This window comes from Agelaius phoeniceus, chromosome 34 (assembly GCF_051311805.1).
Source record: "Agelaius phoeniceus isolate bAgePho1 chromosome 34, bAgePho1.hap1, whole genome shotgun sequence".
Lineage (NCBI taxonomy): Eukaryota > Metazoa > Chordata > Aves > Passeriformes > Icteridae > Agelaius > Agelaius phoeniceus.
Genome location: NC_135298.1, coordinates 2,537,203 through 2,562,667, shown reverse-complemented (window position 1 = coordinate 2,562,667; position 25,465 = coordinate 2,537,203). Strand labels below are relative to the sequence as shown.

Below are 25,465 nucleotides of genomic sequence, written 5' to 3'. Positions count from 1 at the left end.
TGTGCCGTGACAGCAGTGTTACCTTGTGGCAGGACGTGGCTTGGCTTATGGCTACAGTCAGCAGAAATGAGAGAGCGCTCTCCAGCTGTGGTGAATCCAGGTTTATTGGGTCCCAGGGGAAACCGACAACCAAAGAGAGCGAGGGGGAAGTTGCAACAGCTTATAAGGAGGGAGGGACACAGGGGAGGAGTCAGTCCTTGGACGAATAGGGTTTCAGAGGGGAGTGGGATACAAAAGATTGACTTAGGGAAAACCCCAATGGGGATAACTTGAGGGTGGGGCCCCGGCCCCTGAGCCAATCACTCGATGCTCCAGCTGAAAGTTTCTAGAGAGTTCTAGAGAGAAGGGTGGGAGCGCCGAGTGACGGACAGGGCACCGGGGAGGGATTTGAGAAAGGGTACATTAATCTCCAAGGCAACTGGGGAGGAGTTGGGATAACTGGCAGTAAAGGAGGAAAGGGAGAACCAGGGCAGAACCATTGCATGATAGGGGGAACAGAACAGTCCAACTTATACAGACAACACAACAGCTGGATGCGTTGGTGTTGGGTCAAGGCTGACCTCTGGGAGAAGCTCTTCCCACACCAGGCACACTCATAGGGCCTCTCCCCGCTGTGGATGTGCTGGTGGGCACTCAGGTGGGAGCTCGTCCTGAAGCTCTTCCCACACTCCCCACACTCGTAGGGCCTCTCCCCGGAGTGGATGAGCTGGTGCCTGAGGAGGCTGCACTTGTCCCTGAAGCCCTTCCTGCAGTCGGGGCAGCGGAAGGGCCTCTCCTCTGTGTGAGTGCGCTGGTGATGGAGGAGATTGGAGCTGATCTGAAACCTCTTGCTGCATTCATCACACTCGTAGGGCCGTTCCCCGTGTGGCTCCTCTGGTGGAAAATCAGGCTGCATCTGGCTCTGAAGCTCTTCCCACACTCAGGACATCCGTAGGGCCTCTCCCGGTGTGGACGCGCTGGTGGCGGATCAGGTTGGAGTTGTGGCTGGAGCTCTTCCCACACTGCCCACACTCATAGGGCCTCCCCCTGGTGTGGATTCCCATGTGGGAGTTCAGGCAGGAGCTCCACCTGAAGCTCTTCCCACACTGCCCACACTCATAGGGCCATTCCTCTGTGTGGATTCTCCAATGGTTGATCAGGGACGATCTCCACCTGAAGCTCTCCTCACATTCCGAGGACTTGAGGGGCTTCTCCCCATCCTGAAGCTGCTCAGGGACCCCCAACTCTGACCTGTGGTCACCTTCCCGACCCAAGGTCGGTCTTTCCTCCTCGGATCCCCGGGTTCTGCGTTTGCAGCCCCTCCTTGTGTGGGATCTCTGGGACTTTTCCTCCCCGTTGGATTCCTGTGCCCTGGAGCCACTCCAAACGGCCTCAGCCACCAGGTTCTGCTGTGGGGATTTGTCCTCCCTGCTCTCCATGCTCAGCTCCTTCCCTGGGGGAGGAAGGACAAGGAGAGGATGGGATTTGCCTCCGTGCCACAGGGAAGGGGAAGGAGATCCCCCCAGTGCATCCCTGGCTGGACAGCATCAGCAGTGGGGCTGTCCTGCAGCCGGGGGCCGTGCTGGGCTGGGAGATGGAGCAGGACAGAGGGGGAAAGGGGCACTGACTTCCTCCTCACCTGTCTGGGTGTCCTGGGGCATCTTCTTCCTCCTCGCAGCCTCCTACTCCACCTGGCCAAGGTTTGGGAATGGGAAATCCTGGTTTGGGGGGCAAAACAAGGGCTGAGCGTGTCGGGTTTGATGGTCCCGGTGCCCAAGTGCAGCTGGAGAAGTCAGCGCCCCTTTCAGCCTCGGGGGGCCCGGACCCCGCTCATCCCCAGCCTCCCCCACCCCTCCAGGCTGCCGGGGGTCCCTCTGCACCGGGATCGCCCCTCTCCGCCATGGATTTGGGGCGACTCCCCCTCCCCGCCCACCTGCGGCTTCCGGAGGGGGCGGAACCGGGGCAGCCGCGGCCCGAGCGGGGGAACCGCGTGGGGTTGGTGCTGCGGCTCCTCCTCCCGCTGCTCCTCTTCCTCCTCCTCTGGCCCTCCTCTTCCTCTTCTTCCCGCTCCTCTCTCTCTCTTTCCCTTTCCTTTTCCTCCTCCTCTGTCCCTCCTCTCCCTCCCGCTCCTCCTCCGCTCCCAGCCCGGCCCGGGCAGTGCCGGCACCCAAAAGCAGCCGCGCTCTGCCCTGGGGGGGTTCCAAAGCGGCCCCGCCACGCCCGGCACTGGGAGCGATACTGGGAGCACTGGGAACGATGGTGAGAGCAGCGGGCGGGAACTGGGAGCGCTCTCCCTGCCGGTCCCGCTCTTACTGGGAGCACTGGGAGGGAACTGGGAGCAAACAGCGCCCGGACGCGGCTGCAGCCGGCGGGGGCGGGGCCTAATCTGAGGGCGTGGTTATGCAAATCAGGGAGCGATCGCGCGCTGGGATTGGTGGGCGGGAGCAGGGCGGGATTTGCACGGTCACGTGAGGGCCGAGGGGGGCTGGAGCGATGGCGACGGCGTCCGGGGAGAGGGAACCGGGAATGGGGACAGGGAATAGGGAATGGGGAATGGGGACAGGGAATAGGGAATGGGGACAGGGAATACGGAATGGGGACGGGGAATGGGGATGGGAGATGGGGAATGGGGAATGGGGATGGGAGATGGGGAATGGGGAATGGGAGTGGGGACCGGGAATGGGGAATGGGGAATAGGAATGGGAATGGGGACGGGGAATGGGGAATGGAATGGGGACAGGGAATGGGAATGGGGACCGGGAATGGGAATGAGGAATGGGAACGGGGACAGGGAATGGGAATGGGGTCCATACTGGGAATGGAGCAGGACGGGACTGAGAGTGGGGTGACACGGGAACAGGCAGAGGAAAGGGGAGTGACAGCAGGGAGGGGGGTATCCGCTACAGGGGACACCAGGAAGCGGGACAAGGGGACACAGGGACAGTTCCAGGCCAGGAGGTCCTTGATCAGCAGCCCCAGAATCTCCACCAGCATCTTCCAAAGCACCCGGAGCCGCTCGGCCTCGTGTCCCCAAAGCCCTGAGCAAGCCCCAAGTCCTTCCCAGGAACTCTCAGCTCCCTCGGACCCAGCATCCCCCACACCTCTGGAACAGCCCCCCACTTCTCTAGCCCCATCTTAGTTCAACATCTTTATTTTTACTCAGGTTTTGGGTGTTTGGAAAGAATGAAGAAATGTGAAAAGAAGACCCAGGCCATGAGGAGCCAGGAGGATGTGGAGCCCTCAGCCAGGTGTCTTCCCACCAGGGATCACCGGCACCACGGATCACCGGGGCTCTGCCCACCGGGGTCACTGGGGATCATCCAGCGCGGATCCTCCCGTGGGGATGGAGCTGGAGCAGCGCACGGAGCTCTTCCCACACTGGGGGCACTGGCAGGGCTTCCCTCAGTGCTGGCTGCGTTGGTGTTGGGTCAAGGCTGACCTCTGGGAGAAGCTCTTCCCACACCCGGTACACTTGTAGGGGCTGTGACATCCCAGGAACAGGGCTGGGATGGGCTCTGGTGCCTGGGACATCCCCAGCAGCAGCGGGGCTGGGATGGGCTCTGGTGCCTGGGACATCCCCAGCAGCAGCAGGGCTGGGATGGGCTCTGGTGCCTGGGACATCCCCAGCAGCAGCTGGGCTGGGATGGGCTCTGGTGCCTGGGACATCCCCAGCAGCAGCGGGGCTGGGATGGGCTCTGGTGCCTGGGACATCCCCAGGAGCAGCGGGGCTGGGATGGGCTCTGGTGCCTGGGACATCCCCAGCAGCAGCAGGGCTGGGATGGGCTCTGGTGCCTGGGACATCCCCAGCAGCAGCAGGGCTGGGATGGGCTCTGGTGCCTGGGACATCCCCAGGAGCAGCGGGGCTGGGATGGGCTCTGGTGCCTGGGACATCCCCAGCAGCAGCGGGGCTGGGATGGGCTCTGGTGCCTGGGACATCCCCAGCAGCAGCAGGGCTGGCTGTGATGCTCTCCAGTGCCTGGGCCGTGCCCAGGGGTGCTGCTGGCTGGGGTTGGGTTGGTGCCTGTGCAGTGCCCAGGGCAGGGTCACAGCGGGGCAGCTCTCAGTGTCCCCAGCAGGCCACGCTGTCCAGGGTAGCCGTGCCAGCGCTCGCTGCGCACTCGGGGCAGGCTGGGCTGGACGGGGCTCGGGGCACAAACGCCGCCCCCGGGGCTGGGCTCTGCCCCTGCCTCTGGGGCCCAGCCCCTGCTGGCAGCGCCTTGGGCAGGGCACGGGGCTGCTGCTGGCCCAGGGGGACAGGCCTTGCCCCCTGCCAGCTGCCCGGGCCCCTCGGGTGCCTGTGCCACAGCCCTGTGCCTCCTGTCCCCGCTACTCCCCCCCACCTCCACTGCCTCCATCAAAGCCCCACTCAACCTCTGCACTGTGACCTCTGGAAAGAGCAAAAGAACAGGAAAGAAAGAATGAGAGAGGGAAAGGAAAAAGGAAAGGAAAGAAAAAAGGAAAGGAAAGGAAAGGAAAGGAAAGGAAAGGAAAGGAAAGGAAAGGAAAGGAAAGGAAAGGAAAGGAAAGGAAAGGAAAGGAAAGGAGAAAGGAAAAAGAGTAAAAGAGTAAAAAGAAAAGAGAAACATGTAGCCATTTGGCCCTGCCTGGATGCCAGGCACCCACCAAAGCTGCTCTCTCACTCCCCTCCAGAGATGGACAGGAGAAAAAACAGAATGAAGGCTTCATGGCTTGAGTTAAGGACTGGGACAGATCATTCAGCAAATGCCATCATAGGCAAAACATTTTTGAAATTACAGGTATTAATTGAATTTCTTTCTATCCAGATCAGGGCAGGATAGTGAGAAGTAAAATAAAGCTTCACAAACACCTTCTGCCTGTTCCTCCCTCCTTCCCAGCTCTGCTCCTCCCCCAGTGGTGCAGGCAGACAGGCACTGGGGGCTCTGCTCCGTTCATCACCCGTTGTTTCTCTGCTGCTCGGGGAGAGGAGTCGTTCCCCTGCTGTGCCAGGGGTCCCTCCTGAGACACTTCTCCATGAACTTCTGCAGGGTGAGTTCATCTCACGGACAGCAGCTCTTCACAAACTGCTGCAGCTGCCTCACTCTCCCAGGGGCTCACAAGTCCTGCCAGGACCCTGCTCCAGCGTGGGCTCCTCTCTCCACGGCTTTGCAGGTCCCTGCTGGGTCCCTGCTCCAGCACAGGTTTCTCATGGGGTCCCAGCCCCTGCTCAGGCACCCCCTGCTCCAGCACGGGCTCCTCCAGGCGCTGCAGGTGCATCTCTGCTCTCCGGGCCCTCCATGGGCTGCAGGGGCCCAGCTGCCTCCCCAGGGGCTGCCCAGGGAATCTCAGGGCAATCAGCTCCAGCCCCTGGAGCAGCTCCTGCCCCTCCTCCTGCCCTGCCCTGGGGTGTGCAGAGTTGTTCCTCTCACGTGTTCTCACCCTGCTCTTCCCTGCTCACAGTTACACCTACACCATCACCCATTTTCCTAAATCTCTTGCCCCAAAGGTGTTACCACCATTTCCAAGTGGCCCAGCCTTGGCCAGCGGCCGGTGCATCCTGGAGCTGGCTGGAATTGACTCTGTGGGACACAGAGGAGCAGCTGCTTCCAGCAGCCTCTCACAGAAGGTGCTCCTAGAGCCCCCCCTTACCAAAACCTGGCCATGCAAACCAAGTATAAGCATGGCAGGGTTTTTATTACCATTATTAATTCTTCTTTTTGCTATTGTCACTATTATTGCCCCTGTGATGTCACACTTTCCCTGTGATGTCACGCTGCCCCTGTGATGTCATAGAGCCAACTCTATGTCACCTTGTGATGTCATACAGCAGTGCTGTGAAATCACAGAAGACTGATATCCCAAAGTCACCCTGTCATGTCACAATCTGTTTTGTGACGTCACAGCCTGCTCTATGATGTCACACAGCCACCAGGTGATGTCACAACCCACTCTCTGATGCCACACAGCCACCCTCTGTGATGGCAGACTCTTCTCTATGGCCTCATATCCTGCTCTATGATGTCACAGCCAGCTCTGTGATGTCACAGCCAGTTCTGTGATGTCACCACCCCCTCAGTGATGTCACAAAACCCTCAAGAACTCAGCTATAATAAAACACTGAAGTTTCTTGTACTTTGAAGAGATCCCTGTCAGGGACACAGATGAGAAAGTGTTCCCCGGTTCCAGCTAGAGCAGAACACTGCAGGCGGTGATGCCAGGTGGGCACAAGCAAGGCAAAGGTGGCTCTGGCGCTGAGCACACCTGGATGTGTTTCAGGAATGCAAAGGGCCAAGGCCTGAGCCCCAGGGCCTGGCCAGGCAGATCCTGTCCCTCCCTCCTTGCTCAGGGCTCTTCCCGGGATGGGCACTGGCATGTGGGGATGTGCAATGCCAGGGGCAGGAGCGTGGGGCGGCCCCTGCCAGGCTGCTGAGCAGGGACAAGGAGGCCATGAGGCCCCAGGCCTGCAAGGGTCACTTGTCCCCTCCTGGCCCCAGGCCCAGCAGCCATGGCCAAAGTGCTGCCCAAGCTGGCTCTGGCAGGGCTGTCTTGCAGCTGCTGCCCATCCCTGTGCCCTGTGCAGCCCAGGCTGTCCCACGGTGTCCCTGCCCTGGCCTCTGTCCCTGCAGGCTGTGGGCATCCCCCGGCTGCCCCACCTGGCTGGGCCCTTCCTTTGCTGACAGCTCTGCCTGGCCACTGCATGGTGTTTGCAGGGATTGAGCAATTAGGGCAAAGCTGTATCGCACTGTCTGTAAGGGGAGGAGTTCCTTAATAAGTACAGTAGGATATGATATAATATAGTAGAATAAAGCCATGGATCAGCCTTCTGCAATCATGGAGACAATGCTAATTATTACCTGGCTGGGAGCCTGCAACAACAGGCAAACACTGCAGTACTGATAAACAGAGGTACAGCCAGGGGAGGGAGGTAGGTGGAAAAGGCTTTGTGCTGCCCCTGCTCTGAGGGGATGCCCAGCACGGCCTGAAGGTCTGCACATAGGAGAAAACAATGAACACAGAACAGCCAAATGATAAACAGGCACAAACAGCAAGAAGCCCAAGTTCCCTGGGGTTGGAAGTTTGAGGATCTGGGGGATTTCACAGAAGAGCTGGCCCAGGGCATTGCCATGGCACAGGGGCAGGGAAAATGTATTGGCCATGTGCAGCAGAGCAGTGAGAAAGCCCCTGGCCCAGGCAGCTGCTGCCATGTGGGCACAAGCTCTGCTGCCCAGCAGGGTCCCATGGTGCAGGGCTTTGCAGATGGACACGTAGCAGTCGGAGCACGTGAGGGTCAGGAATGAAAGCTCTGCTGTGATAAAGAACAAAAAGAAAAAGACCTGTGCAGCACATGCAGTGTAGGAGATGGTGCTGGTGTCCCAGAGGGAATTGTGCATGGCTCTGGGCACAGTGGTGCAGATGGAGCCCAGGTCAGGGAGGGCCAGGCTGAGCAGCAAGAAGAACATGGGCGTGTGCAGGTGGTGGCCGCAGGCTCCGGCGCTGATGATGAGGCCGTTGCCCAGGAGGGCAGCCAGGGAGATGCCCAGCAAGAGGCAGAAGTGCAGGAGCTGCAGCTGCTGTGTGTCTGCCAATGCCAGCAGGAGGAAGTGGCTGATGCAGCTGCTGTTGGACATTTGCTGTGGCTGCACATGGGGACCTGTTCATGGAGAAAAGGACAGTGAAGGGTTAGAGGAGATACCTGTAACCAAAATCAAAGCCATTTCCCACACACCCTCCTTTGTAACACACATGGACATGCTCTTGTGTTTCAGAGTTCTGATGTTTTCTTTTTAAGCTCCTTCCATGGACTTCCTGGTACTCTTGGATATCAGAAACCCTGAGCATTTCTGCTGCCCTCTGGTAGAACAGAGTGATTTCCCTGAGCCAAGATAATGAGTGCAGACTGGGGGCAGATGATCTGTCACTTCATTCTGTTTGCAGTTCCTCTGGGCTTTCACTTTGCTCAGCTGGAGGATGTTCACACTCCCACGTTCCTCTTACAAACCCCAGGTACTGTGAGAGCAGATGGATCCAGCAGAGCCCAGCTCCACTTCTGTACCCAAGGACTCACGTTGCTCATTCCACCAACCCAGCAGCATTTTCAGTGTCACAACACCTCTGTCTTTGCCCATGGATCTTATCACTCAGAGATGCTCCAGGACAGGTTTGCATGCTGGAGTGAAGCTCCCAGCCTGGACTGAAATCTCAGAGGGACTTGCAAGTGTCCTTCTGCTGGCATTGGCTGAAGGGAGATGCAGCTCCTTCCCTGGCTGCCCTGACAGCATTGCCCAGAGCCGGGCCCTGGGGACAGCGTCACCCTGAGCCAGCTGTGCCCCTCCAGAGCCCCCAGGGCCGGGCAGCTGCTCCCAGCCCTGTGCTCTGCAGAGGGAACTGGGCCCGGGGCTGCAGAGCTGCCCCACGGCTCTGCTGCAGCTCTGCCTGCACAGGAGGGGCTGCACACCTTGGAGCCCCGGGCCTGAGGGCAGAGGCTTGGCTGGGGCACAGGAGGGAGGGGGCTTGTTCAGAGGGAGGGGCTGCACTGCAGGGGATCCTGTGCACATCTCTCAACTCTCCCTGCCACAGCATTGCTGGGTTCTGTTTTCTCTCCTTCCCTGATCTTCTCTCTGCTTCCTGGAGATTTTCCTCCTGCAGGGGTTTCCCTGTGCCTGATCTCTCTGTGCCAGCACTCACAGAGCCCAAAGCTCTGTGCACTCTCCTTGGCCTGACAGAACCCTGCCTGTTTGCAGGGCACTGCCTGGGGGCAGCTTCTCTTTGCAGCTTGGAGAAAGGACAGCTCAGACTGAGCCTGATGGCTCCAGCAAAGCTGCTGCTGCTGCTGTCCATGGGCACAGTGGCTGAAGGCACATTAGGGATCTCCTGTGAACCTGCTGGTCACTAGAAGGAACAGTTTGGTGATCTCAGGCACCACTTGCCAAAATTCAGAACTAATAATTCATAATCATCCTTTAATAATTATCCCCCCTCCCTGCCACTCTCCAGTAGTAGGAATCTGAAGACAAAGTCTTAGGAAATTGCCTCATTTCCATCAAAATCCTTGTCTTGGAAATATTCTGAGACTGCTCAGCATGTGAGAGCTTCATGAGCATTTCAGCTCCCCTGCAGCAGAAATCCTCAGAGATGCACTGCCAGAGTCTGCAGGCATTGGGATGTTGCAGCTTTAGGAGATCAGTGCAGGAGCTGCAGCTGCATTGTCCTGCAGCCAGAGGTTGCTGTGCCAAGGGCTGGCAGTGATTGTGCCCCAGGCACTTCCCAGCCCCTTCCCAGCCCTGCCTGCTTGAAGCTCTCTGTGCCTCTGTGCTGTGCCCGGGCTGGCTGCAGGCAGTGCCCCAGCCCTGCTGGGCTGTGCACAGGAGCTGCTCCTGCCCAGAGCTGTCTCTCTGCAGCTCTGCTGCCCTTGCCAGGAGCTGCCTCTGGGCCAGGAGCCCGGCCCAGCTCAGCAGCACAGACACAGCACAAGGACTTTAGGAGCCTCTGGGCCTTTGTGCTCAGGCCCTGAACATCAGGCCCTGAGAGGGAGCTGAAGAAGCCTCTGCAGAACTCCAAGTCACAATCCAACTCCAAAGTTTCTGGGACTTGTAGTGGCTCCCACTGAGGGACACGACAGAGAAAGTGTCCCCAGGCCCCAGGCAGAGCAGAGAACTGGAGGCACTGATGGCAGCTGGGGACAAAGAGAAGCCAAGGCTTGGTGCCCTGGGGCACAGCAGGGTCTGTGCCAGCAAGGGCTGGGAGGAGACACCTTGTGCTGAGGCCCTGGGGCCTCCTGGCCCAGCCCCAGCCAGGCTGGGCACTGCCAGCCCCTTGTGCTGCCCTCTGCATCCCCCCCTGGCCCACATCCCAGGGGCCTCAAGGATCTGCTGCAAGGAGTCCCTGGGGAGCCTTGCTCAGCAATGGCCCTGGCGGCTCCTGAATGCTCCCTGCAGGGGCTGCAGCTTTTTCAAAGGACTTGGGGTTTGCCTTTGGCCTTGCAGTCTCTGAGAGCTTTGTGCAATCATGGCCTCCAATTACCTGCTGTAATTAGTCCCTGCAGAGGCTCTGTCAGTAACACCACTCAGTGGGGCTCATGAATGCTTCAAGGTACTTCAGTTCTTTTAAGGTACTTGGTGTTTCCCCTTGGATCCAGACTCTGGGAGAGCTTTGTGCAATCATGGCCCCAATTATCTGCGTTAATGAGTCCCTGGAGAGCTTTGTACTGACACTCAGTGGGGCTCATTCATGCTCTGAGACACTCAAGGTGTTGAAGGTACTTTGGATTTTCCTTTCCACACTGAGTGTCTGAGAGGTTTTTGTGCCATCCTGGCCACCAATTCTCTCCTCCAAGGAGTCCATGAGGAGCCTGTGTTGGACAGGGACCTCAGTGGGAGCCATGAATGCCTGGAGACACTTTGGGTGTTTCCTCTGACTCTGACTCCTGGCAAGGTTTGTGCAATCTCCTCCCAGGCCCTGAGGTTCAAGGGCTCAGCTCCAAATGCACAGTGAGGCTCATGAGGATCAAGCAAGTCCTGACAAACCATGGCTCTGCCTTGATTTCCCTCTGCTCCTGTGCAGTTCATTAGGAGGGTTATGGAGAAATAGTTATGGAGAAATAGTTCAAAGAGCTTCTAGGAAATATGTATTCCTATTTTCAAGGGTGTCTTTTATGCTTTTCTTATTACACAAGAAGTGATTGCAGCATTCCAGGTCTGATATTGATGCAGGGACTGTCCTAAGGAGGTCTGGCCTGCTCAGAGAAGCTGTGCCTTGAGCTCTGAGCCAGTGTGGACAACCTTGCTCCACATTCCCCAAGCCCATGGTGTCTCTCCTCACTCACCTGGGAGCTGCTTTGCTTGGAGAAGTGGCTGCACTCAGGCAAAGAGGGATTTTCCTTCTTTGAGTTTTGAAGCCATCTAAAACTCCTGAGTTTCCCCATTGCAAACAGACATCCTCCTCAAGTGTGTGCCAAGCCCAAGGTGGCACCAAGAGCACTCCAGCCCTGTCCTGGGCCAGCTGTGAGGGTGGATCATCATCCCAACAGGCAGTGGGCCATTGCAAGGGGCTGTTGCCATGGACACTGCAGGGACCCCAGTGCTGGGTTTGGGTGCCATGGCAACCGCCATCAATTCAGGTTTCCTTGGAAAGCAGCCCCAGGAGCCATTTCTGCAGCCAGGTTCCATGGCCCCTTGCCTGCAGAGCTGCTGCTGCCCTGGGCTGCCATGGCAACCCTGAGGACAAAGCGGTGGCAGGGCTGTTCCAGGCACAATTGCAGTGACACTGGTTGGTGCCAGCAGGTGCCATGGCAACGGCCACGGGGACCCGTTCCTTGGTTTGGTGCCATGGCAAGCAATGCCCGGAGCCGTTGTGATGGTTGGTGGGCATGGAAAGCTGCCCTGGGCCCCTTGCTCAGGGCTGGTGTCAGTGCCCAGAGCCAGAGGGGATCCCTTGCTGGGGGCTGTGCCATGGCCACCTGCCCTGTGCCGCGCTGGCCGCTCGGGCACCAGGAACCAGCAGCCAAGGGCACTGCCAGGGCCAAAGGCCAGGTCAGCCAGACAGAAAGGGGCAGGGCTGGGCACTGTTTCCATGGCAACCGGCACTGGGGGGGACACCTGGGGCACCTGGCCGGGCAGTTGCCATGGAAAGCCCTGGCAGGCACTGAGGGCACAGCCCCTGGCACTGAGACACTGCTGGGCCGGGTGCTGAGCACAGCGCTGAGCACGCAGAGATGGTTTTGTTCTTGCTGAGCTGCAGCACAGCCAAGGCCTGTCCTGCCCCTCGTCCAGCCACGCTGGGGAGGGGCTGGGGCTGCGGGGGAGCTTGGCAGGGGACACAGCCAGGACAGGTGACCCCAGCTGACCCCGGGCACAGCCCAGACCAGAGCACATCATGCTCAGGGTATGAAGGGGGGGAACAAGGAGCAAGGGGGCAATTTTGGAGGGAGGCTTTTTGCCTTCCCAGCTAACACTTAGGCAAGAGGGGGCCCTGTTTCACCAGGGGGCAGGGTCACTACCAAAGACACAGACACCAACTGAAGGAATTGTGGCATTTATATCATGCACAGCTGCAAAGCATTACAAAAGGATGAGCTCAGCAAAGCACATCATCATTAGCAAAGAATTACAAAAGGATAAGCTCAGCAATCCATCAGAACTCATCATTACATTTTGATGACTAACCCCTTGGTCAAACACTAGAGGTGTTTGTGGCAGACAAAGATTCTGGCTGACTATCAAGGTACACCTTACACACATCAGCAGTACTTCAGTGACACCGTTCTTCATTCTTTTTTCTCAATCTCCTTGGAGTTAGGAACAAGAATTCCGTTGTCCATGGAGCTGGCGCCTTTTTAATTCCAGAATAATGCCCCCAGGCCCTTTGCTGTTCAGCTTTACCATGTTGTCTGGGGCTAACAAGGCTTGGGGGGCCCTTTCCCCTCTGGCTGGAAGGGGCCGGGTCCCAGTCCCTGAGGGGCACCCAGGCTCCTGGATGCAATTCCTGTGCAAGTCCCTCAGTGTCACAGCAGCCTTCCCATGGAGCCCCGTGGATCAGAGCATTTGCCAAAGGGGCCCTTGGGGCAAACAGGGAGATTTGGTCTGGCAGCATGTGTAAAACAATATCCTGTCACATCTACTTGTCCTCACACACAATCCTTGGCTGCAGGGACACATTCCCATTGCTCCTGCCCAGCTTTCAGGACTCAGAGTTGTCTTTCCCAGGAGCTGCTCCTTCAGCTGCCTCGGGAGGGCCATTTGGCCTCCGGACCCACACTCTGGCTCCATTATTAGCACTGCTGCATCCAAACCCTTTATCTCCACAAACGGTGGTGATTGCAGCTGGAGCTCCTTTTTTCACAATCGTTCTCAAAATTGCAATATCAATAATTGTGCTACCCTGTCATGGGGTTGAATAATCCAATCCTGGTCACTATTGTTTCACAGAATTACTGTAATTTCTCCTGGATATTCTGCATCAATTCCTCCTGCCATGACATGAACACTTTGCAAGGCCAAGCTCCAAGGGAGCAGTCACCAAAGGAAAGTGTCCTGGAGGAATCTGAATTCCTGTTTCAGTACTGATAGCTCTCATTTGCTTTGAATTCATCCTCATTAATTCCAATGCATGAAGGCCCAGCCCTGCAGCCTCTGGGCTGGCCCTGCCAGGGGCCATCACAGCCAGAACAATTTCCCAGGCAGTCCAAGTCTCACTGCCCATGGTTGGATTTGCAAATTGGGGGCAGCCGTGCACAGCCAGGGGGTTTCCATTTCCCCCGTGGGCCATTGTTCAGGGCATGGAGCACATCTGGGAGATGGGTTCTCCATGGGCAAAGGTTCCCATCTCCTCATTTTTTCAACTGCTCTTTTAACAACCCCTTCACCCGTTCAACCAATCCTGCAGCTTGTGCATAGTCTGGTACATGAAAAACCCTGCAGGCTTCATCCCTGTATTTTTCACAGCAACAGACAAAGCACTCTGCATCACAGTATCAGCAAACCCTGGGAAAATAGGCAATTTCCTCCCTTCCTCCTTTTTACATTGTCTACAATCTCACAAAGTTGACCACTGACAGTAGGGTCCTGGCCAATCCTGTTCTGTAGAGTATTTAGTGTTACATCCCTGAGCAGCCAAAGCTACCAAATTAGTATTGTCAGCACTATTTCACATTATTATTATTTCATATGTAGATATACATATTGATATACATATAGACAGATAGATACAGACATATATATATAAATATACAGATATATATATATATTAAGGTCTTAATATACAAAAAATACATATAGTTAGTTATTATATTGATATTTCACTGGTACAAATGCAGCTGAGCTCAAGATTAAAACCTTCTTCTCTTGCTCCATGTGGGAGCATTCCAAGAATAATTGTTCCTTCTGAAGGTGCTGTTTCCAATGGACTCTTAACAAATTCATCTTTGTCTGCCCAAACCCACAAGTCCTTTTCCTTTTCCATGTGCAGTTTTTGGATGCATTTGAAGACATCCAGGGCTGCAGCTTCTTTTACCCGACTGCCCCACTGCTCCCACGGGGCTCCCACCTCAGCCCACTCCAGAGCCAGGGAACTCCAGGGAAGGGCTTCCCATCTGGGAATTTCTGATGGCACTGATGCCTCACATTGACACTGAACAAGTGACATTTGGTTGGGATCTGGCCAGACTGGGCCAGTTTGGTTTGACCAGTGGCCAAAGTCAGCACCAAAGACACAGACTCCAACTGGAGGAATCAGTGTCATTTCCTGCAGTTCAGAGCAGCAAAGAATCACAAAAGGAGCAGCTCAGCAATGCACCCAATCATCCCCACCAAAGATTGCCTGCAGTGATTAAGAAAGATGCAGCAGCATTTCCCCTCAGCCTTTGCCATCCCCCAGATGCACACAGCAGCTGGGGAAGCTGTCACAGCCAAGGGCTGCAGAGCCACTCCTGGGCACTGGCAATTCCTGCAGGTGCCTCCAGCCCCAGCTGAGGCTCCAAGCCCGCTGGGAGAGGGCCCAGCTCTGACAGTGCTGCATGAACAAACTGACAGCACTGCTAGTGTGCCAACATCTGCTTTCATCCTCCTCTTGGCTCCCTCCCAAAGCCTGGCCAGGCCTCAAGGAGGAGCCAAGGCAGCTGACTTTGATCCTTCAGCCCCACACAAGGCCAGATGTCAGATTTCATGGCCTTGTCTGGCTTCTAAATACACAAAGGTCCATCCATGTTTCACTAAGGAGTGGCTACATCTATCACAGTGCTAATGACCATGCATATCTCAGCAGGGAGCAGATACAAAGATAACCTTTGCTTGGAAGGTTCCTCCAGAGGCCACCTTTGGCTCAGGGCCTGCTGTCCAGGCCTCACTCAGGGCTGCTGTCCAGGCCTTGGCACTTCAGGGACGTGCTTTAGTGCTGGGCTTGGCACTGCTGGCTGAGCGGCTGCACTGGGTGAGCTCAGAGGGCTTTTCCAACAGAAAGGATTCTGTGATTCCATGATGATATCCGCTACATTCAGCTGGGGCTATTTCAGCAGCATTACTTTGCTCCAGAAGTTCCCTCTTGCCCAGCTCCTGTGGCCTGAGGCTTCAGCTCCTTCAGCTCCTGGTGCTGAGCTGCTCATGCTGAACGAGAGCACTCGGAGAGACGAATCCAGTCCATCCAATTCCTTCTGGGACACGCAGAGGGGAGGCTGTGCAAACAGGAGCATTGTTTGCTGTGGCCTCCTCTCTGCCCTTCACGCCTTCCAGCGCTTTGAAGCAGCCAAGAGCTTTCTCCAAGAGTGCAATGGAGCAGCTGTTCCTGCTCGCGGGCCGGGCTCTTCCCAGTCTCTGCCCTTGCCTGCTTCTGTCCCTCTTGCTGTGCCCTCTGTTCCCCCAGGGCTGCCTGGCTGCTGCCCAGGACTGTGGCACTGGCACAGATCCAGTGCTCCAGAGCCTCCTTTCTGTGCCCCTGGAGCTGCCTGGGCACAGCAGCCTTTTCCATCTGCAAGCTCCCCATGGACAGGGAGTGCCCAGCTCCGTTCCTTGCACAGCCTCCAGGAGCCCAGGGCTGCCATCTCAAGCCCCTGCTGGCACTGGGGGCTCCCAGGTGCCTCAGGCTGCTGTGACACCGCTGCACACGGGAGGGAACAGGGCCAGGGACTGTGCTGAAAGTCAGCTCCATCTGCTGCTGCTGCTGCTGCTGCTGTGGGGTCATTTGTGCAGCCCTGGCCCAGAGTCAGGGATCAGATGCTGCCAGTCTCTTCCAGCCCTGGCTGCTCAGAGATTGGGCCTTGGAGCCTCAGGTGGCCAAAGGCAGCTGCTGCTGGGCCCTCTGTGTGTGCCCGTGTTCAGCAGTGCTGCTCCATCAGTCTGTGCCCAGCAACGGGGAAAAGCCTCAGCCCTGCAGGGCCAGGAGCTGCCGGGCTCTGCCTGAGCAGCTCAGCCAGCAGCAAGGGAGCTGCTCCACACAGGAACCAGGAGCAAAGGACACTCCTTTTGTAGGACATGTTTTCTATATAAAGGAAAAAAAGGAAAAAGAAAAAAACTATATAAAATGTGAAAGATGAAAACAAAACCCAAGTGTTAGTGAAAAAGTTCTGAAACTTTGCATTAAGAGGTAAATGATCTTTTTTAAAGAGGAACTCAGTCATTTACATTGTAAATGTGCTGATGGCATGGATCCATCTTACTGATCCCAGCAGCCTTTTAAAAGATTTTGGGCTTTGTTTCCAACATTGCCATTTGAAATTGTGCTCAAAGTAAGAGGAAATTGCTTTGTGCCCTTCCGGCTCCAAGCAGGACTGGGAATGGAAACTCTGTCAAAGCCCAAATCCTTGAGAAGATGCCCTTCCTTCTCAGCCTGGGAAGGAGCTGCACATTCCCTTTGAAACTGTCAGGGATTTCTTAGAGACACAAAGTGCCACTTAGGGCTTTTTGCTCTGGTTTGGCAGTGCAGAAGGGCAATTCTCCATCCATCAGCTCCAGACTGCACTGCCTCAGGAACACGGCCCACTCGCCAGCTTTGGCCCACTCAGGCACTTCTAGAGGAGGAAGAAAGTGCAATTGCACAATTCCAGCCAATCAAGAAGGAAGAATGGGACAGACAAACACCCTGTGCAGATCCAGGCGTTCAGCTGGGACTGTGGAGAGTTTGGGTTCTTGCCAATTGGATGCGTGTCCCCAGCTGCAATCTCTGGGCCTGCAGCAGAGTCTCACTCAGCTGCCAAAGCAGAAAGCTCAGGCGCTGTGCTCGCAAGGGGCTCGTCTGATGCAAAGCTGTCAGAGCAATGGGAGGGCAGAGCCAGCCCAGCTGGGCCCAGGGCTGAGCCCAGCAGAGCCCTGGCAGAGCCCAGAGCAGCCTCAGCAGCCGCAGAGCCCGGCTGCAAGGAGAGAAAGCAGAAAGTGCCCCTCAGCTGAGGGCTCCTGTGCCCTTGTGCCAAGGCCTGCGGTGCCCAGGCCATGCTGGCTGTGCCCAGAGCTGTGCCCAGAGCTGCCCATCCCTGCTGCCTTTGGCAGCAGAGCAGGAGGGCAGGACATGTGCCCAGCCTGCAGCCAGCCACGGCACATCCAGCCCTCAGCAGCTGCCCAGAGCAGGATGCTCCTGTGCTCGCTGCCATCTCCCAAAAGCTCTGATCCCACCCTGCCAAGCACACAGGGACCCACCTCACGCCAGCCACGGCTGCAAGAAAAGCTGCTCCCAAACCACGTCCTCAGCCTTCTCCAAGGCCACTGCCCATCCACGCCACAGCTGCTCCCAAGCACTTCCCCATCCACACTGGACCACCTGGAACGCTTCCTGTGGAAAAACAAACAACACATTCTTGAAAAGAGATTAGAGACAAAAAGGGAAAACAAGAAAAACGGGAAAAACTCTTATCTCTGTCAGGGCCTTGAGGAAGGCCCAACTCCTACATGGTAGGGAAAAACCCACCCACGGGTGAGGGAAGCCCACACTTTCTCACTTCCACCCAGCACTGCCCCCCAAAATCACGGTGATCCCAAAGCAAACAAGGGCAGTGCAGCAGCCCAGCCCTTCCTTGCCTGCAGAGCAAAGCAGCCCCTGCACAGCTTCTGGAGTCCCACCTCTGCTCCCAGCATGGGGCTTTGTTTGTGTCGGGCTGGCTGCCCCAGCCCCAGCCCCAGCCCAGGCCACGGTGGCTGCTGGGGGCTGTTGGCAGGGCCAGGAGCCCACTCCCATTTGTACCCAGCCCAGCCCATGCCCCAGCCCTGCCAAAAGCAGCTGGGCAGCGACTGAAGGATGAGTTGCATCTGCCCCAGCACAGGGGGAACCTTTGCTTCCCAGCCAGGCTGGGCCATGCCCAAATCTGGCAGCATTTCCCCGCGTGGGGACTCACCTGCAAATTCCCTGTGGAGTTTGGCTATGAAGAAGGTGCCAGAATCAAAGTCCATCACCTTCAGCCTCCAGTGGCCAGGCTGAGGAAGAGCTTCTCATCCTTGATGTCATCCTGGCTGTCTCCAGCAGCAGCAGCAGCAGCAGCAGCAGCAGCATCCCCACCCGGTACAGCTTCTCCAGGGGCTCCTTCTCCTTCCCTGGGGGGAGACCAGGCTCTCAGGGCTCTGCCCAGGGCCCCAGCTGTCAGGGAACCAGCACAAGCAAAACCAGCTTGGATGGCGGCCACCAGTGCTGGGCAGAGCAGCTCAGCTGCAGCACAAGGGCTGCGTGTGCCCATCCCATGACCCCGGTGCAGTGACACAGGCAGCACAAAAAAGTCTGGGTTCCTTTGCTACTCATTGCCAAGGCATGTGTGGAGCTGCAACTTACCAGGGCCCTGGATCAAAGTGTGCCTGTGGCTCTCTCCCTTCTTCTATGGCCGAGGAATATCCTGCACCCAAGGATCACAGAACAGGTCTTCTAATGTGGGTCTTTCCAAGGAGTTCACGGATAAACACCACCTGATCAGATCTTTGCACTCTGGGCAGAGAAAGCAGAAATTGCCGGTCAGCCAGAGAAGGCTCCTGTTGGCTTTGCCCCACTATTGCCATGCCCAGGCCTTGCTGGATGCACTCAGGGCTGGGCCTAAACTTTCCCATCAATTCCCTGTTTTGGAGGAGAGCAGGACATGTGCCACCTCCTCAGCAGCTGCCAGAGCGGGATGCTCACGAGCCTGCTGCTGGCTCCCAGCACTGGGATTCCCCCCGTGCCCAGAGAAGAGGATCCACCTTGAGAGAGCCCTTGTGGCAGCGGGAGCTGGCCCCAGCTGAGGTTCCGGCCCCTCCTGAAAGGGTGCTCCCCGCAGACCATCTGGTGCAGCAGGATGCCCAGGGACCAGATCGTTGCTGCCTCGCCATGGTACCAGCCAAAGTCGTTCCATTCCGGGGGGCTGTAGGACGGTGTTCCTATGGAATACAGATGGAGTTCAGCAGGGGGATGCTGCTGCTCCCAGAGCCTGGCCCCAGCATCCCTGGGCCTGCGGGGACTGCATCAGTGGCACACAGGGTGACCACTGCCCTCTCGCCAGCACCTGGGACTTGTGCACAAACTAAGGCTTGGAAAAGAAGCCACTGGTGTCAGAAGAGGGCAGAGGAAGCCCTGGCTAAGCCTGACCATGACAAGCAAAGGAAAAACCCTCTCTGTGCTGGGGAAAACATGCCCTTATCCTCCCTGCCTGCATTGCCCCAAAAATATTAGGAAGCCAAGGCAAACAGGGCGAGTGGAGCAGTGCAAGCCCTTCCTCTCGCCTGCACACCAAACTGGCTGGGGCACAGGTTCCACCCCCCTCTCTGCTACCCCCACCCATGCGGGTTTTTGGTCGGGCTGGCTGCCCCAGCCCAGCCCCAGTCCTGGGCAGAGTGGCTGGCAAAGGCTGCCAGCAGGGCTGGAAGATGGCTCCCCACCCAGCCCCACACTAAAGCAACTCAGCTGAAGACTCAGTCCCCTGACTGGCAGCAAAAGGGAGAATCCCCGCTGCCACAGCCAGCTTGGGCTGGGAGATGCTGGGCCATGAGATCCCGGGACCAGGAGTACACCCTTACGTGGGCTCACCTGCAAAGTGGGTGTAGGCTGTCTCTTGCAGGTAGGTGCCACAGCCAAAGTCAATCAGTTTGGCCTGCCCGGTGGCCAGGTCAAGCACGATGTTCTCTGGCTTGATGTCGCGGTGCAGGACCCCGCAGCTGGTGCAGTGCCACACGGCCTCCAGCACCTGGCGGAACAGCTCCCGCGCCACCTCCTCGGGCACGAACCGCCGTGCCCGAATGACACGATGCAGGTCCTGACACCGCTCTGGCCGCTCCATCACCATCACGATGTGGTTGGGCAGCTCGAACCATTCCAGGAGCTGCACCACGCCGGGGAAGCCAGTGGACACCTTGGCCTGCAGCACGATCTCCAGCGGGGCCCTGCTGCCGTCGGGCTGCGGGAGGAGCACGATGCCCTCAGTGGGGCCGATGCCGTGCCAGGCCTGGGCAAGCCCTGAGCCAGCCCGGGACGCTCTGCGCCCTGCGCTGCGCCCACGCCCGCTCCCCCTCGAGGCATCCTGGCGGCTTCCACCGTGCCGGGCCTCGGCTCATCCCCGCCCGGCAGCCCCGGCTGCTGCCGCTGGCCCCGCTCACTCACCAGCTCGCCCCAGTGCCGGACGCGGTTCCGTGGCACCCTCTTGATGGCCACCTGCAAGCCAAGGACAGCAGCGGGCTCAGCTCGCCGCCCGCTCTGCCCAGCCCCATCCTCCTCCTCCTCCTCCTCCTCCGTCCCCTCCTCCTGCGCCCGCCGCCGGCCCCGCCGCTCACCGGGGCGCCGTCCGAGAGCCGCGTGGCCGCGAAGACGCTGCCGAATCCTCCGCGCCCCAGCAGCGAACCCAGGCGGTAGCGCTCCTGCAGGGCCTCGGGCGCCGTCCCTGCGGGCGGGACGCGGCTGTCAGCGCTCGGCCCGGGGCCAGCAACGGCCCCCGAGCGCCCCTCAGCCGCCCCGGGCCGGCCATGCCCAGGCGTTCGCTCTTTGGAACGCGGCACGGGAGGCTCGGGGCCGGCGGCCGCGCTGCCGAGCGGCGGAGCTCGGGCCGGGGAAGCCGCAGCGGAGGCGGCGGCAGCGGCCGCGCCGCCTGTGTCCTCCGCGGGCCCCGGCAGGAGCTGGGGCCGGGGCCGGGCTCGGGGCTGGAGCCTGCCTCGGGGCCGGGGCCGGGCTCGGGCCAGGCGGAGGCGAAGGGCGGCGATGCCGCCCCCGCACACGGCACTGATGCCCGCCCAGCAGCGCCACCGCCAGTAGGGCCAGAGCCGGGCGGAGGCGAGACCGCGGCGGGACGGGCGGGGCCGGGCACGGGGCAGCCCCGCCCGGGGCCGGGGGCGGGCCGGGGGCATGGCCCGGCCCGGCAGGGGGAGAGGGAGGCGGGGACACGAGAGGGAGGCGGGGAGAGGAGAGGGACGCCGGGCAAGGGACCCCGGGAGAAGGGTGCCCGACGGCGGGAAAGGGAGACACAGAGACAGAAGGAGAGAAAGACCAAGAAAGAGAGAAAGAGAAAGAAAGAGAGAAAGAGAAAGGTCGTTATCGATTATATGCTTTGCTGCTTCTGCCGCTGCTGCCGCCGCTGCTGCTGCCGCCGCTGCCGCCGCTGCAACTGAAGCACCGGGGCCGTTCGTCCCCGTGTCCGTTCCCCGCTCGCCCCACGAGCCCCACGTTCGAGCCCCGCGCGGCCCGGGCACAGCCCCTGAGTCTGTCCAAACACGGCAACTTTGCAGCCTTGAGCCCAGGTGCAGAGCCCTGACTCCTGCACACTGGCACAGCAATCCCCTCGCTTGCTGCTCTGCATTGGCCTGGCTGAGGGGCAAACACTGGCGGGACACCTTCCCTTGGGCTAGGATTCCTACCTGAGCCCAGCACTGCACTTACATCTCCAGTGTTGCCTTCCAGTAAAAACAGGGGAAGCAAAACTGTGTGTGGCTCATGGTATTTTAGAGTGTCTAAAAATCACTAAGCCACTGATCTTAGAGGTACAGTGCATCTGGAATTACTGGGATGGAGAAGTAGTGCCCCATGGAAAAGGGGAGCATAAAAATAAATAGAGGAAAACATCTTGGATTGTTTCTTTCATTTACATTTCACTTCTGGAAAGCTGTTTCAGTTTTCCAGGAATCTTCTCCTCTCTGCTCTTGCCAAGAATCTCTCCTGGAGAACAAGGTCAAGCTTCTGTCCCAAGATTTGCCACCAGCTGCAGCTTCTCTTGGCTTTCCACACTGCACAGTGTCTGCAGCAGGACTTTTGCAGCAAAGCAGGACAAATGTTTGGAGAACTTTACATGTCCTTTCTTTTCCTGGTGGGCTGGGGTGTTGTGCCACTGGTGAAGTTTCCATTGTGACTGTTTGTGCTGCTTTAGGGCAAATTTTGGGAGGAAGCCTCCAAAAGGGGTCCATCTAGAAATCAAGTTCCAGTGGCCTCTCCCCCTACTAGTTCAGAAAAAGAGTTCCCTTGGGAAAAGTAATTAAACCCCAGTTTATTTATCAAGTAAAGTATTCACAAGCATGAAAAATGAATAATATTAAATAAAACCTCTGACAGTGCTGAAGGGATGGCAAATTCAGAAAGTCCTTTTTGTGGGTTGTATTTGGCTCACTCGGTCTCTTCTAAGTCCCTCTGGTGCTGGAATGCAGCATCCCAGACCTCAGTGGGCCACGGGTGTGAGGTGCTGGTGTTTTTCTGGGTTTTCAGTCCAGAGCAGGTTTCAACAGTTCCAAGAAAAAGGAAAGTCCCAGTCCCAGGAACTTCTCTGCCTAAGCTAGCTAAAACCAAATTGCTGGACCTGGGCTGTGAAGGCACCGGGAAATTTCCAAATCTGGGCACTGGTGGTCCCAGCAAACACCAGATCTGGATGGTGCTGGAGCCAGAACCTGGCAATTTCCAACTTTTGGCTTTCTGTGCCAGCAAATCACTGCACTTGGGCTGTGCTGGCACCAGGAAGTTTTCAGATCTGGGTGCTGGCACTGCCAGGAAACACCAGATCTGGGTGGGGCCAGCACCAGGTATTTGCAAGGTTTTGGCTTTCTTTACCAGAAAATTACTCGACTCGGGCTGTGCCGGCACTGGGAAATTCCCGCATCTGGGCACTGGTGGTGCCAGCAAACACCGGATCTTGGCATTGCCAATGACAGTAGCAGGGAATTGCCAGATTTTGGCTTTCTTTGCCAGAAAATTGCTGGACTTGCCTCTGCCAGAACGGGGAAATATCCAGATGTGAGCACTGGCAGTGGCAGCAAACACCAGGTCTGGGCGCCTGTATTGGCATCGGGAAATTGCCGGATTTTGGTTTTCTGTGCCAGAAAAATGCGGGACTTGGGCTGTGCCAGCACTGGGAAATTTCCGGATCTGGGCACTTGTGCAGCAGGCACCAGATCTGGGTGGTGTGTTGTAGTGTGTTTTCATACATTGTAATACTTTGCGATAGTTTAGGTTTTGTATCCCCATATTCTTCCCAAATGGTTCATCCCAGATGGTACCCCCCTCCCTTTCCCTGTGTAATCCTTTGCCCTTGCTGAGATCATCCCCAAATCCCCACCCTGGCTCTCTGTCAATCACTCAGCATCCCATCCCCTCCCTCTAGAAGCTTCGGTCCAGGATGTCGAGTGATCAGCCAGAGGCCAGGGGTCAGCCCCCCAAGCCTTGCCCCATACGCTGTCCTAAATGTCCATCCCCCAGGACCCATCCCTTAGGGTCACTTCTTGGTTAGTCAAATGTTCTCTACTTTGGCTTTCCACCTCCCTTTAAATGCAACCTTGGCACATCTCCCGGGCTCTCGGCAGGAGGCCTCTGAGGTGTAGGGGCTCCTTTGGGACACCTGGAATGAAACCTTGGATTAACCCCTGCTAAGAGTCGGCCCTTTCTCTTCTACCGCTGTCTCTGGTGTCTCTTGTGCTGCAAAGGCGGCCAGCCCAGGTGCCCTCAGTACCCTCGGGGCACAGAGAGTGTCTCCCCGCTGTCGGCCGTGTCGGGGCTGCCCCCGGTGTCTGCCGACTCGGGACTGGCCCAGGGTTCCTGAGAGGCTCCCAGAGAGACAGAGACAGTGGTGCTGGTGGCAGCACTGGGAAGCTGCCGGGTTTGGCTTTCTTTGCCAGACAATTGCTGCATTTGGGTGATGCCAGCACTGGGAAATTGCCAGATGTGGGCACTGGCAGTGCCAGCGCACACCAGATCTTGGTGGGGAATGTGCTGGCACTGGAAAATTGCCAAATGTGACCTTTCTGTGCCAGCAAACTGCTGGAATTGTGCTGTGCAGGCATCTGAAAAATTCCGGATCTGGGCACTGGCGGTGTCAGCACACACGAGATCGGAGTAGTGTAGGCACCAGGTATTTGCCTGGTTTTGGCTTTCTTTGCCAGCAAATTGCTGGACTTGGGCTGTGTGGCACAGGGAAATATTCAGATCTGGGCATGGGCGGTGCCATCAAACACCAGGTCTGGGTGGTGACAGTCTTGGCACCAGGAAATTGCTGCGTTTTGTCTTCTTTTTCCAAAAAACTGCTGCACTTGGGCTGTGTTAGAACCAATAAATGTCCAGACTGGGGCACGGGTGGTGGCAGCAAACACCAGATCATGGCATTGCCAGTGTCAGCAGTGGGAAATTGCCAGATTTTGGCTTTCTTTACCAGAAAATTGCTGGACTTGGCTCTGCCGGAACAAGGGAATTTCCAGATCTGGGCACTGGAGGTGGCAGCAAACACCAGATCTGGGCGGTGCCAGACCCAGTAATGTTGGAAATGAATTTGTAGAGAATTTTTAAGGTTTGATAGAAGGTTTCTATAGTATGTATGCAAGTGTCATGATCCATCCTTACGAACGGGTTTCATGATGGTTTGTGGGTTGATCTCAGAGTGCAAAAAACACCGACACGATACAGGGGGCTGCAGTGATAATCAAAACAAATGTACCTTTATTGAATAACCACAAGAAAATGCATTGGGGAGGAATTAGGGAAAAGGGAAAAAGAGGGAGGAAGAGAAAGGAAGGTATAAAGCTACCAAACGTAGAACGGCACAGTCCTTTGATGTCCAGCCAATGGAGTTCACCAGGTCACGTCTGGGGAGATCTCAGGGTTGCAGTTCATCCGAACTCTTATTATACTCTTTTTGTTGATGGGGGAAGGGGTAAAACTTGAAACCGAATCAAAGGTAGTCTATTGTATTTTTGGGAGAAAAAATGGCATTTAGAGAAGGGTACACACAGTCCATGTTCTCTGCAGTGGGTGAGAGCCATTGTCTTCTTGGTCCACTGCTCGCACCTGCAACATCCATCTTGCTTTGGTTAGCTTGCCTCCCCCACACACCTCCCCCAGGTTAGGGGTCTCAGTGCCAGTCCTTGGAAAGAGTGTGGGGGGGCCTTTTCACACAGGGATTTCATGTCTCGGTCTTTGATGGAGAGGCCTTGTACATCTCAGTCTGTCTGTCACGGCCGTTGTAAGACAAGTGAGGGGTCTTCTGTGGGGGACCACCCAAAACTCAGGAGAAGTCCAGCCAGGCTGAGAGGTGGGACAACTTCCAAGGCTATTGTTGCAAAAAGGCAAGGGGCCCCCTTCTTCCTTTCACTGGGTTCAGTGTAGCATACAGCAAACACACCTGTGAACAATAGCTTAGCAATGCCAGCAGCTGTGCTCGGGTCTCGGGGCCCTTGGCATGTAACTTTCTCCAACAGGGCCAGAAACTTCAGACAAGGGGCTTTTCTTCAGTGGTCCCCAATGACGATCGTGAGGCAGATGAGAGAAACTTTGGACAGAGTCTCACACCTACATTACATGGACGACGTACTAATCTGTGCTTCCACCAAGTCTTACTCAGACGCAGCACTTTCCAAGACTGTCACAGCTGTCGAAAGCGCGGGGTTTCAGATAGCTCAGGCAAAAATCCAGCTATGGAGCCCATGGAAGTACCTTGGGTTTTTAATCACAGGAAGGACCATCGTGCCTCAAACTCTGTCCATCAACGAGCACCCCCAGACATTAAGAGACACGCAACAGCTGTGTGGCGTCATCACGTGGATCCGACCTCTCCTGGGCCTCACCACAGAAGAACTGGCACCGCTCTTCGACCTTCTACGAGGAGACGGCGACCTGGCTTCCCCACGCTCGCTAACGCCAGAAG

The 25,465-nt window shown here is 57.1% G+C and overlaps 1 protein-coding gene across 1 annotated transcript; it reads right to left on the bottom strand.

Annotated features, from left to right (window-relative positions):
- Positions 1-6,780: 6,780 nt before the first annotated feature.
- Positions 6,781-24,178, bottom strand: LOC143696416 (serine/threonine-protein kinase pim-1-like). The gene is made up of 6 exons (XM_077192547.1): positions 24,166-24,178; positions 20,136-20,242; positions 19,966-20,016; positions 19,396-19,762; positions 18,573-18,749; positions 6,781-6,803 (listed from the first exon to the last, which is right to left on the bottom strand). Exons 1-6 carry the CDS (start codon positions 24,176-24,178, stop codon positions 6,781-6,783), a joined length of 738 nt encoding a protein of 245 aa, XP_077048662.1.
- Positions 24,179-25,465: the final 1,287 nt, after the last annotated feature.